The sequence below is a fragment of the Cebus imitator genome, unplaced genomic scaffold, assembly GCF_001604975.1.
Source record: "Cebus imitator isolate Cc_AM_T3 unplaced genomic scaffold, Cebus_imitator-1.0 Scaffold32, whole genome shotgun sequence".
Taxonomy (NCBI): domain Eukaryota; kingdom Metazoa; phylum Chordata; class Mammalia; order Primates; family Cebidae; genus Cebus; species Cebus imitator.
Window position 1 is genome coordinate 2,749,760 of NW_016107347.1, and position 14,645 is coordinate 2,764,404.

Here is a 14,645-nt window from a genome sequence, read left to right on the forward strand (position 1 = left end):
TTTATTGATTTCTGAAGCTGGGTCTTGCTGTGCTGTGCGGGCTGGAACACAGCACTGCGATCTTAACATGACAACCTCACACTCCTTGGCTTAAGCCATCCTCCTGCCTCAATAGCTGGGACTACAGGCACCCGCAACCATGCTGGCTAATTTTTAAAATTTTTGTAGAGATAGGATCTCTCTTTGTTACCCAGGCTGGTATTGAACTTCTGGCCTCAAGCAATCCTCCTGCCTCAGCCTCTCAAAGGGCTGGGATTACAGGATTGAGCCACTGCACTCAGCTTACTTAAACAATTTATCACTTGCACATATTTTTTTCTTAGTTTGTTAAATCAACTCTTCCTTAAGAATATCTAGTTGGGCAAACATCTGGGACCATTTTATTATATTAATTAGGGTATATATAAGAACCTGAAAGTAATAAAGCTGTGTTTACTTCAATGTTTAGTTTTTTAGAATTTGGACCTTCAGAGTTCAAAATGGTCTTCCTCTTCCTTATCTTTCTCTAGTCAATCTAATTGGTTTAGCATGTGTTTTGAACAAGGAAGAAACATTGTTAATTATATCTCTGTTCACAATACTACCATAAAAAACAATTACTTAGAAAAATACATGTATAGGCCGGGCGCGGTGGCTCAAGCCTGTAATCCCAGCACTTTGGGAGGCCGAGGCGGGTGGATCACGAGGTCAAGAGATCGAGACCATGCTGGTCAACATGGTGAAACCCCGTCTCTACTAAAAATACAAAAAATCAGCTGGGCATGGTGGCGCATGCCTGTAATCCCAGCTACTCAGGAGGCTGAGGCAGGAGAATTGCCTGAACCCAGGAGGCGGAGGTTGCGGTGAGCCGAGATCGCGCCATTGCACTCCAGCCTGGGCAACAAGAGCGAAACTCCGTCTCAAAAAAAAAAATAATAAAAAAAAAGAAAAGAAAAATACATGTATATATATACATACAATACACATACACACAAACACACACGTTGTTGTAGACAGAGAAGCTTCTTATGTCTAAACTACAGTGTAAAACCATAAATGTAAATCTGGATCCCAGATGGGAAATCCAAGTCATCATTCAACAAACACATTCATTCAACAACCATTAATTCTGCAAGGTCTTGTCCTGGCTGCTTTGTGAGCAGTGTAGAGATACAGCAGGAGATCGTACATCTGAGACAGCACAGCACTCATTTAAGGCCACGGCTCCTTTAGTCAGAATTGCCCTGGGCAACATATGTGACCTCTCTGAGCCTCAGTTTTCTTTCCTGTAAAAATGAAGATAATAATAGGGCTCACCTTGCTGCATTGTTAAGAAGACTGAACAAACAGCACATGCAAAGCGCTTAGCCTGGATGGCTAGGGAAAGTACTTAGAAAAGGTTAGCTGCTAGCGTTAGTGTTTAATGACAGGCACTGGCAAAAGCAGAGGCAATTCAAAGCAAAAGAGGAAAATAAAATAGAACTGGCATTAGAAATCTAAATAGGATCTAAATGAATTTGCAAATTGTTCTTCCCTGCGGAGGAAGGAGTTCAGTCTTTGGCTGTTTTATGCATACATATACATAAGTAACAAAGGCAGAAGGAAGGTTAATGTCCATAAATATGTTTTTAAAAAGAGAAAATCTGCTTTCAAATTTAATTTTTTTCAAGTTAAAAATAGACTCATAACTGAAGTTTAGAAATTGGAGGAGAAATTATTACTCATATTCTCATCACTTTAACGTAACCAAGATGATTAGTTTAAACTAACCTCATTTTTTAAAAATGGGATTTCCTTAGTTCATTGCGGTCATTACTGCCTTTTGGTAAGAAGTAATAAACTTACGAAATGTGTGTAAGTTATACATTCACAGTGGTAATAGGTGATTAAAATATTCATAAATAATAAAATGTTGTTAATACTTCAAGTAACGTTTGACTTTGAAAGCAGAATGCTAAACAGCATTTGTAAATTTGCTAATAACTTTTCCTGGGTCTACATAGTAAGCCCAGTGTAGACTCTAGCCTGTACAAAGAACTATTTTTAGTTTTGGAAGATGACCTTATCGATAGGATGATCAGCTGTGTACCCTGAAGTACATCTTTGGGTGAAATTCCCACATACCAGGTTTACAAAAGCCTGCAGATATGTTCTAGAGAAGTCTGAGATGCATAAAGCAGAGATTTATCTCTGCATAACTATTTAAACCTACCTATATTGTGTTTCCTTAACTCTAGAAAGTCAGACCAAATGTTTAGTGTGAAAACGAACACCAACACACTTCCTGGGCTGCCCGTCAAGGCCGGGGCTGTTCATCTTCATTCCTAGTAAGTGGCTTATTGGAGAAATGGAAAGGACATGTCTCCATCTTTGGAGATGTCTCCAACAAGTCAGTGCAACAAGGACATCTTTATTTTTAGCTCAGTTTTTTAAAATTTAAAATATTAAATTTTGTTGTTGTTGTTGCTTGTGGGCAATTAATCTTTCTGGACTTTGAATTTAAACCCAGCCTAGTGAATCCTTATATTATTGTAGATTTGTCTGTTTTTCTCCACACAAAAGGCACTGACTATTCAAACATGTTTAAGGTCACCCAACCTTCATGAAGTAAAGGTGAGCTGAGTGGCTTCCTCAGTTCTGTACATGCAGACACTCAGAACCATTAAGACCGGAGTCTCACCACATCACAGCAAAATGCAGAGGATGGAGTCTGCCCACTATCAATTACCTTTTCGTTTCTTAACTGTGAGTCAGAATTTTGACTAAGTAGTATTTCCCATACCAGGTTAACACAGTAGGGGATTAACAGAAGGCAACTGAATGATGCCAGCGGAGTCTTGAGGTAGGATAGCATGGGTGTTCATTCCCCAGGAAGGAGGGCAAAGCGTAGCTGTTTACTCTTAACCTATGTCTCTCTCTGTCTCTTTCTCACTCTCGCTCTCTGTCACACACCACACACACACACACACACACACACACACACACACACACACGAAGGCAGAGGGCTTCATTAATACAGGTGTTCTCTGCTTTAAGAAATATCTAATATATAAAAATTAGAACAAAAAATAAATAGACTCTAAGACAGCAAGAAGGAACTTCAAGACCATCTAGATGTGTGCCATCATTTTACAGATGAGGGAGCTGAGACTGAGAGACATAAAGTGGTGTGTTCGTGGTCGCAGCTCGCCTAATAACTCAAAATAGGACTCGGGTCTCCAGCTAGCTTGGGTGCCTTCCTTCACTCCACTCCACTCCACCTCCGATGTGATCTGATGGAAACCTGCTCTTCACAAAGATCCCTGCTGTATCCACGAAGGCGTCTTCTATGGACAAGACGGGACCTGAAAGCAGCCCAATGCATGTCTGCTCTTGACTTCACATACCTGCTGGCTTCTTCAGGTGCACGTGGCTGTCTGGTGACTGCTTTCTCTGAAGCACCTGCCAGGAACCTGTGCGTGTTTTCATGACCTCTGCTACCGTACATCCGTAGGTGCCTTCATCCTCTGGGCCCAGAGAGAAGATCTTGAGAGAGAAAGCCTTGGGGCCTAACTTTGAAACCTGGAGCTCTCCTTGACTTGCTCTTCCTTTGTAGTCATTCTTCAGGCCCAGGACTCCACCAGCATCAATGTGAGCAATTTCAGTCCCATTGAAGAACCAGATGCCTTGAAGCTGTGGGTCACGACCACTGCCTACAACCAGGCAAACCAGTTCTAAGGGTTTCCCTTCAGCAAACAAGCTGTCAGCTGTAATGCTGACTTGAAAATCTCTCCCTGGGAAACAAAAACAAGGCAGGTATTTAGAGAGCCTATTGTCTCTGTCCTTTCAGTACCAGAGAGAGATGACACCCCCTGTAAGGATCCTACAGGGATCACATTTTCTGAGGGAGCTCAGTTCTATAGTGGTAGGGGAACCAAAAAAAAAAAAAAAAGAAAAATCCTTAGAGTAAAAAATCCTCATGACTCTTCCTTAAATTAAATCACCCAGAAACAACAGTACCCATGGTTTTCTGAATGCACTCCTAGGAAGCAAGATGTATGCACAAACATCTGAGGCATACAGTAATCTATGCTTTTTAAATTAAAAAATAAAATATTGGAATCAGGCACAGTGGCTTACGCCTGTAAGCACTTTGGGAGGCTGAGGTGGGTGGATCGCCTGAGGTCAGGAGCTCAAGACCAGCCTGGCTAACACAGTGAAACCCTGTCTCTACTAAAAATACAAAAAATTAGCTGACTGTGGTGACGCGTGCCTGTAATCCTAGCTGCTAGGGAGGCTGAGGCAGGGAAATCACTTGAATCCTGGAGGCGGAGGTTGCAGTGAGCCAAGATCGTGCCACTGCACTCCAGCCTGGGCAACAAGAGCAAAACCCCGTCTCCAGAAAACAAAATAAAATAAAATAAAATACTGTATACTGCATTAAATACTATATATATTAAATTAAATATTTTACACAGAATTGCTATAAATTATTATTTCTTCCTCTCTTTTTTTGCTAAGAATATCCAGAATTTTCTCAAGTTAGAAAACACTGTGATATGGCTACATAGGACTCATGAATGTAACTTGGATACCTGAGACCAATGGGACAACTTTAAGTGGAACACAATATCACTCTTTTTAATAAAGAAAAAACTTTAATGATTCACCATTGGATCATTGCTCTTAGCAATGGGTATACAGTACCATTTAGCAATGGCTTAGCAACCACAAGAGCCTATAGGGAGAGACCAGGAATCACAGACAAAGCCTTTCTACTTGTTTTGACAAAAATGCCAAAGGATTATGAAAAGTGACAGCAGGCTGGGTGTGGCGGCTCATGCCTGAAATCCCAGCCCTTTGGGAGGCCGAGGCGGGAAGATTGCTTGAGCCCAGGAGTTCAAGGTTAGCCTGGCAACATAACAAGATCCTGTCTCTTAAAATTTTTTTAAAAATCAAAAAATAATAAAAAAAAGCAAGTGACTGCATTCCAAATTGGGAAAGGGGACAGGTGGAAGAAAATCCCGTCACCGCTGAAGACAAGGCTTCATGTTGGAAACTGGAGCTACTTTGAGGCCCAGCCGCCTGTGGTGAGTGGGCTTTGGAGAGAGACAGGCCTCTCTTTGAATGCCAGCCCTGCTCTCACCAGCTGGGTGGGCATAGGCAGCACATCCAGCATGTCTGAGGCTCGGAGTCCTCATTTTTAAAATGGGGACTCAACTTCTTGCCTCACAGGGTGGTTGTCAGGATTAAATTAGCTCATGTGCAAACACAGAGGCTGCAAAAATGGTAACAAAACTACTTCCATGGCTGACTTGTGAAATTGATCTAACCATGGAGTAGACCTTATCTCATAAAGAATCTGTGGGCAGAGCCAAAACTGAATATCCTCCCTCTTTGGTATGCTTCTCAGATGACAAAAATGCAAAATCAAATCAAACTTTCTAACCAATTTTTTTTAGAGCCAACGAAAGATTAGAACAAAAATTAAAAGATATTTCATAAATCCCCACTACCTAATCCAGTGAATTTCCTAGGAAGATGATTACCTGCTGGCTGGATCCTCAGAGTGGTTTGATCTGTCTGCTTTTTCGTGATGGACATCCAGCTTTCATTTGGATCCTGAATCCATTCCGTTGCCTCACAGAACAGCTGGCCCTGATCCGAGGGCCGGAGCCTCTCTATGGACATCCTGAACGTAGAGGCCCCCAGCTTGTTGAGTCGTATGTCACTGGCTGCAAACCTCTCTGTATACAAGGGCCCAGGGATCAATACAAAATCTTTGGAGAGAGAAATAATCTCCGTGGCTTGGCTTCCTCCTCCTTCCTGCATTAGGTACCAGGTGACAGAGAGGTGTGTATGTTGGGCTGTGGCTTTGGATGCCTCACACGTGAGGGTTAATGGCTCACCTTCTTCCTTACTGAGAGTCTGAGAACGCATGGTGGCAGAGAGGGTATCTGGAATAACTGGAAACGAAGGAATGATAATAAAATGGTCTGCCCAGTGCTTGTCCGGTGGGCCTCCTTAGGTGAAAATGGCACCCCGAGCCTCCATATGTAAAGCACACAGACTTTGAGTTGATTTTCTGCCTCTCCATATGCTTTCCTGTCCATATGCTTTCCCTATTGCCAGTGGGAACATTGGCATCTATGTACAGTCTACAGAACTTGGCAAAGCAAATGTCTCACCGATGTGTTGACCCTCACTTTGCTTCATTAGCATAAGCTGTAACCAATTTAGCTCTTCAGACACAGAGCTTGTATGTGAAGGGAGAAAGCACTGGGACAGAGAAACCTTAGATTCTGATCCCAAATCCATCCCTACTACATGGACTTGGGGATGCCACTTCACCTCCCTTGGCCTTAACCTGTTCCTCTCTAAGGCTCTGTAATAATCTGTTAAAATGTGTCAGTTGGAGCCCAAAAGCAATCTTTACTAAGGTGTTGGTAACCATCTTATTACCCTGCCATTCTTGTTTTCCTAGAATGAAATCACATTTCTAAGCTTATGTAGAAGCAACACTTGGATTTAATCGAGTGACAGAATGTGACAGAGCATCTGCTCAGTGCTAGCCACTGAGGAGAAGCTGAGGATGTGGTGAGAGAGAGGCATACGAATTGCCAATTACCATATAACTGGATGCATGCTGACAGCAGTGGTATGAACAGACAATCTAAAGGAAGCAAAAGTGAGAATTCTGCCCAAGCCGTCAAGATGAGTTCCACAGAAGAGGTAAAGGTAATATCTAAGCTGGGTCCTGAAGTACATGTAGGAGTTTGCTAAGCTGAAAAGGGGGTGATAGATATTCCAGACAAAGGGACAAAGTGACAATTACAAGGATTATGACCCTTTCCCAATATCTAAATATGCTAGAGAATGGTAATTTGAGAATAATCATTTCCAAGTTAATGACTTATTACCTAAGATACCAGTTCTCTTGTCAAATTACTGTTCTCCCTCCAAGCAAAGACAACACAAGGAGAACTCTCATAGCTTTGTTGAATGCTGTTGCTATTAGCAACCTATGGACAGCTGTGGACAAGGCCTTGGGAAAACCACTCGCCAACTAAATCTTGATGGCAAAGGTAACTGAGAAAAAGAAACAGATGATTTTAGAGAATATGAGATACCCTCTTGTGATCTATCTCCAAAATAGCCACAGGGGTACATGGGCTCTTTTCTCAAAGAAAATGGAACAATGTAAAGTCATGTCATATTGCAAGACACTGTGATGACAGAGACTCTGGCTTCTTAGGGACTGGCTAGCAGAAGTGGACAAGCAGCTTACCAATTAGACTAGTCTTTGCACTGTAACTCCCGTAGTATTTCTCATCAGTGTTCGGTGTGTGGCACTCATACTCGCCAGTATCCTTCACCTGGAGCTTTGAGATGTGCAGCATGACTGAGTTGCCCTGGACCCTCTCCACGTAGATGTCTCCACTTCGCACGCGCTGCATATACACTGCGTAAGAGAAGCCAGCATCCTTGGTGCTAATGATCTGGACTTCCTGGCTCGGGTCTGTCGGCAGGTAAACAGACCACTGGAAATGCTGCTCATAAGGTCCCTGGTGGCCAGTCACATTGCAGCCAATGCTGACTGGGTAACCTTCAGCTCTAAACAGTGGTCCTTTCTGAACTGTTACTTCTCTCTGGCCAAGGCTGAGCTCAGCTTGCAAGCAGGAGGAAGAAAGAGGGATAAAAAGAGATTAGTGCTCAGTTCCCAGTGTACCACATTATGTATTTCCCTGTATGACAATTCCGGTAAATGAGATCGCAGGTTATTAGCTATAATCAACTCAAATGTTCAACGTCTTCTTCAGGCTGAGCTGCAGTGAAGTCGTTTGATGAGTTAACTGTTCTTTTATAACTTTAACTTCCATAGTAATCTTCAGTCCCTTAAAAAAAAGTTTTGGCCGGGCGCCGTGGCTCACGCCTGTAATCCAAACACTTTGGGAGGGTGAAGCGGGCGGATCACAAGGTCAAGAGATTGAGACCATCCTGGCCAACATGGTGAAACCCTGTCCCTACTACAAAAATACAAAAATTAGCTGAGCGCTGTGGCACGTGCCTGTAGTCCCAGCTACTCGGGAGGCTGAGGCAGGAGAATTGCTTGAACCCGGGAGATGGAGGTTGCAGTGAGCCGAGATCACGCCACTGCACTCCAGGCTGGTGCCTGGCGACAGGGCGAGACTCTGTCTCACACGCAAAAAAGTTTTAACTTCATCAATATAACGTGACCACTTCTATAAAACATCTGCTTATCGAAGGGTACTTATGTTAAAGCAAATAAATGTATGATAATGCACCCTTTACATTATTTTATGGGAAAATTTGGCATATACCTGCTCAAGCCTCAAATTCCAGGGTGCCTGTCATCGGGCGGTTTCCAGAGAAGTAGTTGCTGGAGCTGCAAAGTCTAGGGCTCTGCCTTCGGTGCCACAATTTTTCTAGCTGGTAGGTTGGAACTGTCTGTAGTTCCTGGCCAGGTCTGTTGCAAGACTAGCCAAAATTAGCATCTGAAGAGGCAGCAGCACTTCCTTCTACTCTGTGGAGGGTTTTTTGGTTTTGTTTTTTCATTTCTTAAAGAGCCACTATAGCTTTACTGAAAAACCTCCTAATAGATGGCTGTAAAATCCAGCAGGTTCTGGGACTGGAATTTATTTTAGCTTTTTTCTGACCAAAAGTTTTCCGTTGGGACAACTAGGGAATGTTTTCTATTAGAACTAATCTCAAGTATTAGGGCTAAAGGAAAAAAAAAAAAAACATGATTAATGGTAATATTTCATTTGACAAATTTTTTAAATCAAGTATTTTTCAGAAGTCAAAAAGCATATCTTTACTTACTACGATTGATGTTAAAGGCTAGTTCATTTTGTGTTACAGAAAGAACAAAGACAAATGACAGACACGCCACAAGAGTGGCCAGTTATTTCACTAGGAACCTGGGGTACAGTGAAAGAGAAGACAGTGTTGGAAGACATCAGAAGAACCAGAGAGGGAGAGACTGCTGGCCTTATGGAGTTAACCCAACAGAGTTCATAAGAAGATGCGGAAGAAGCATAACCTCTGCTGCATTTTGTGACTCCACAGGGACAACAGTAACGGAGACTATGAGGAAGGAGACTCTTAATCACCTTCAGCCTTCTACCTTGCATCTCAAAAGGGGAAGTTAGAAGTTAGCCAGAGGAGGGACCAGTTGGCGCCACCAGCCCGGTTAAGGATAAGATCCCTACTGCTAACAACAATCCCATCTATAGATCATGGACATGATACGGAGGAATCTCTCAGAAGGCACTGTTTTTACTTAAACAGGATCAAACCCCCACCCCACGCCTGCTTCATGGATCAAGACCCTTTCACATAGAGTTGTGAGCCCAAGACCCTTTCACCTGTAATGTTTAGAGCTGTAAGCCTTTAAAAGCGCAGCGACTTTCTTTGTTAGAGGAGCTCGGCTGTTAGGCAACGATGCCGCCTTGCTCTGGGCAGAATAAATCGCCCCTTCCTTCCCACTTCGGTGTTTGAGAGGTTTGTTGTGCGGCTCTTCCTGCTTTAACCAGAGTGGAAAAAAAAAGGTAAGGGAAGCGGACATAGCAGAGAACATGATAAGGCCGAGTATAAGAATCTGGGACGAAATGAAAATAGTTCTAAGGGATAAAAGGAAACTACAAAAAAAGGGCAAAAGGGCAGAAAAGGTAAGTGGTCACCTGATGCAGTCAGGTGCATATATTGCATATGTATATATATATATATGCTCAATCTAAAACTGGGAAACCAACAACACCCACCAACCAGCAAGCCAACCACACACATTTCTAGTAATATATATATTATATTGAATGCTGTTGTAATATACATATATTACTCTCTTTATATACCTATATATAATTAGTGATTACTATATATTTTAATTAGTAATTACTATATATATTATATATAATAATACTATATGTATAATATATATAAAATACTATATATATAATTAGTAATTACTATATATAATTACAAATATATAGTAATTACTAATTATGTATATAGTATTATATATATTAGTAATATATATAATTAGTACTAATTATAATATATATAATATAATATATGTAAATATATAATTAGTAATATATAGTAATTACTAATTATAATATATAGAGTAATATATATATTATATTGAGTGCTGTTGCTATTAGCAACCTATTATAATATGTACATCTATATATTACTAATTGTATATATAATCTAGTTATATATTACTCTCTATATGTATATATCATATATATACATATATATCATATATATACATATATATATAGAGAGAGAGAGGTGGTCTTCCTCTATCACCCAGGCTGGAGTGCTGTGGTGCAATCTTGGCTCACTGCAACCTTTGCCTCCCAGGTTCAAGTGATTCTTCTATTTCAGCCTCCTGGGTAGCTGGAATTACAGGCATGGGCCACCACAGCCAGCTAGGTTTTATATTCTTAGTGGAGATGGGGGTTTCACCATGTTGGCCAGGCTGGTCTCGAACTCCTGACCTCACGTGATCTGCCTGCCTCAGCCTCCCAAAGTGCTGGGATTACAGGTGTGAGCTGCTGCACCCAGCCTCTATAATAATTTGGAATACACTAATTAATTCATAAGTCCAAATTAATATGACATATTTATATCATGCTCTTTTTGTAATAAGAATCTAGGAACAGAAGTTAGATCACCTTAGAAAAATTTAAATTGTTACTTGCCAACAAGTTATACTACAGTGGCAGTTTAAAACACTTTTCAGCAATGCCATCTTAGAGAAATGTGTGCACCAGGCTATGTGTGAAAGAATATGCACAGCTACACTGCTCATTAAAGCCCCACACAAGAGACAACCCATATGTCCATCAACAGTAGACTGGTTAAACTGTGGTACAGTCATTAAGTAGAATGTTATATAGAAATAAAAATCAACAATTACAACTATTTGCAGTGACATGAATGACTATGTCCAATGAAAGATACAAAAACACTTCTAAATCCTTTTGACTATATACAGAATGAGCCTACTGTTTATTAAGTTTAAAAACAGGTAAAACCACACTGTTTTGTTTAGTGATGCACACGTAAGTGATATAATCATTAGCAAAAATCTAGGAGATGATGAGGTAAGATGGCTCAGGCCTGTAGTCCCAGAACTTTGGGAGGCTGAGGCAGGCAGATCACGTGAGGTCAGGAGTTCGAGACCAGCCTGGCCAACATGGTGAAACCCTGTCTCTCCTAATACAAAATTAGCCAGGATGGTGTCAGGCGTCTGTAATCCCAGCTATTCTGGAGACTGAGGCAAGAGAATAGCTTGAACCTGGGAGGCAGAGGTTGCAGTGAGCTGAGATTGCATCACTGCACTCCAGCCTGGGCAACTCTATTTCAAAAAAAAAAAAGCAAGCTAGGAGGTGGTTATAATGAAAGTCAGGAAAGTGATTGCATGTGGGGAGCATTTGTGATTTGATGGGGAACACTGTGGGCTGGGTGGGTGCTTCTAGGGTATTGGCAATATTCTATTTCTTGTCCTGGGTAGAGATTCTGTAGATTTGACTTTTTACTTATTTGTTAAACTGAAATAATAAAAAATAAAAAATTATGTTTTATTAAGATTTTCTTATGTTGTATTTCACGATAAAAATGTTTTTTAATGTGACTTTTGAAGTACCACTAATCTACTTACTTACATCAAGTCATGTTTCTAGAAACGATGTTATTTTTGGTGGCTAGGCAACACTTCTCCAACATTTCCCATCACTTTTCTGCAAGCTGGGTACCACATTTGAACATTTTTATTGTGAAAACTAGCACTTCTTTTTCTACTGCTTTATTTGCCAATTCAATAAATATTTATTCAACAACTTACAGTATTTCTCATGCTTGAGGGACTAAGATATGAAGATGAATTTAGGCGAGTTTCCGACTTCTGGATTTTATAATCCAGTCAAGTGGGCAGTAGTCATCTCTCTATGGAAAACTTATAATAAAAGTGCTTCAAAAAATGTGAAGAAAGGAGGGACTACATTTTGAGGGGAGGGAAATAGGTTTATGGAGATGGCATAAGAGATGGTATTAGAGCCAGGTGCGGTGGCTCAAACCTGTAATCCCAGCACTTTGGGAGGCCAAGGCGGGTGGATCACGAGGTCAAGAGATTGGGACCATCCTGGTCAACACGGTGAAACCCCGTCTCTACTAAAACTACAAAAAATTAGCTGGGCATAGTGGCGCGTGCCTGTAATCCCAGCTACTCAGGAGGCTGAGGCAGGAGAATTGCTTGAACCCAGGAGGCGGAGGTTGCGGTGAGCCGAGATCGCGCCATTGCACTCCAGCCTGGGTAACAAGAGCAAAACTCTGTCTCAAAAAAAAAAAAAAAAAAGAGATGGTATTAGAAATGGATTTTGGAGAATTGGAAAGATTATGACAAGATAAGTGGGGAGGCAGGGCATTTTAGGTGGAGGAGATTTCATGGCAAGACTCTTTGAGTAGGAATCAAGACTTGTTCAAAAATAAGGAGTAATCAACTGGATGGGGGAGGGCTGCATGAAGATTAATAGAGGTAAAACTGGATAGTAACTTCGGGTCCAGAGCATAAAAGACTTGACTATCACATTTAGAAGTTGGAACTTGATTCTTTAGGCAATGGGAAATGACTGAAAGTCTTTGAAAGGTCTTAGGAAAATGAACCTAACAGTTTGTGTGTTGGATGATGGAAGTAAGAAATAGACATCATGTAATTACAGTAGTTCAGGATACAGGTGACAAAAGCAATAGGGATGAAAATAAAGGTACTATAAGTTAACCACCGTGGAGACAAAATCTGTAGAGTTTTCAGTGTTTTGGATGCTTGGGAGTAGTAGGGTTAAATGGCAAGATGAGAATTAGGAAGAAATAAAAGATCATAGGTTTGATAAGGCTGACTGGGAGAATGTTGATGCTCTGAATAGAAATACACTTATCAGGAAGAGCTACTGTTGTGTGTATAAGGGTGGGTGAAAATATAATGCATTTAATTTTAGAAATACTAAATTTGAAAACCGTGGAATAGACAGGAAGGATATGCAGCAAACATTTGGAAATAATATTTAAATATATATATTTATATATAAATTATAAATATTTTCAAAGGGCTAAATAGTCCTTGACCTTTGAAAATATTTATAATTTATATATAAATATATATATTTAAATATTATTTCCAAATGTTTGGAAAGGTCTATTTAACCCTTTGAAAATATTTATAATCAAACCCTTTCAAAAACCATGTGATATTCCCATATTTGTTTAGGTTAAAAACTCCTAGGGTTTGAGCCAGACTTGAACGTATTAATAGATCTGCAAATGCCAAATCCATGGCAGTCTCCACTGTTTCTTGCGTGTTCCTGTAAATGTCTGTTTAACTAGGGAGAGTTCTGAGCTTTTAGAGGTGAATTAGGTCAGTTACATACAAGTAATGGGAAGTGTTAGGGAACAGAAGGAAGAGGGCTAAGGAGAGATGACTGGGGAATCTCCCTTTAGGGGATGGGATGAGGAACAAAACCCACAGGGAAGAGTTAGATAGATGGAGGACAACTAGGACACAGCAGCTTGGAAACCAAGGGAAGAACATTCCAAGAGGAAAGGGCTTGTCAGCACTCCAAAGGCTGCCGAGAGGTTGGGAACTCTGAAGGCCGAGGAGTGTCCTGTTAGCTTGATGAAGAGGATGTCCACGAAGATCTTTGTGAAAGAGATTTTAATAAAACAGAAGCAGCAGTTTTCAGGGTAAGAAGTGACTGCAGGAAGTATAACCTACTTCCGGGAGTTTCATGGAGAAGGGAAAAAGAAGACTAAGATGGCAGCTAGAAAGAGTAGCTAGGTAAAAAGTGGTAGGAAGGGGTGGGGTAGAGAATGGGCGAAGCCAGAGAGGAGGATGAATGAAGTAATGTCTAGCAGAGGCGTGACTGGGAGGGGTCTGTGCTGTAGTCTCAAGGTCTGTCTTCCTAAAACTCATATGCAGAAACCTAATTCCCAAGGCGATGGTGTTAGGACGTGGGGCCTTTGTAAAGTGGTTAGGTCACGAGGGCTCTGCTCTCATGAATGGGATTAGTGCCGTTATAAAAGAGTCCACGAAGCTCGCTAGCCCCTTCTGCCACATGAGGACACAGAAAGTGCTGTCTGTCTGTCTGTCAAACAGACCCTCACCTACACCAAACTGCCAGTGCCTTGATCTTGGACTTCCCAGCCTCCAGATCTAAATGTCTGTTGTTTACAAGTCCCCCAGTTTATGTTACTTTTGCTATAACACCCCAAACAGACTAAGACATTCTACTTTCTCCGAAAAGTGAAAGAAATAGTGTGGCATGACTGACAGAGATCAACTCAAATGGCTATGCACTGGGGCTATAAACGTAAGCATCTTATTATAAATATGGTCTCTGTGGTTTTTTTCAAAAGGGATAAAAATAAAGGTACTAGAAGTTAGCCACTGTGGAGACAAAATCTGTAGAGTTTTCGGTGTTTTGGATGCTTGGCAGCAGTAGGATTAAATGGCAAGATGAGAGTTAGGAAAGATCATAGGTTTGATAAGGCTCTTTCCTTCCCCCATAACACCCTTCTGGAAAACACCTGTGAGGACTGTCCTCTTGCTTTCTCTTTTAACGGACAGAGGGTTAGCTACTTTTGTTTGTTTGTTTGTTTGTTTT

At 41.1% G+C, this 14,645-nt stretch overlaps 1 protein-coding gene across 1 annotated transcript in view; it reads right to left on the reverse strand.

Moving 5' to 3' along the window:
* CD101 (CD101 molecule) overlaps nucleotides 1-14,645 on the reverse strand; it is a 37,719-nt gene that overhangs the window by 19,962 nt on the left and 3,112 nt on the right. Inside the window, exons 2-4 of the mRNA XM_017524182.2 lie at nucleotides 7,247-7,627; nucleotides 5,508-5,924; nucleotides 3,366-3,752 (exon numbers count right to left, since the gene is read on the reverse strand). Of these exons, the coding sequence (XP_017379671.1) occupies nucleotides 3,366-3,752; nucleotides 5,508-5,924; nucleotides 7,247-7,627 (1,185 nt within the window). The remainder of the gene's footprint in view (nucleotides 1-3,365; nucleotides 3,753-5,507; nucleotides 5,925-7,246; nucleotides 7,628-14,645) is intronic.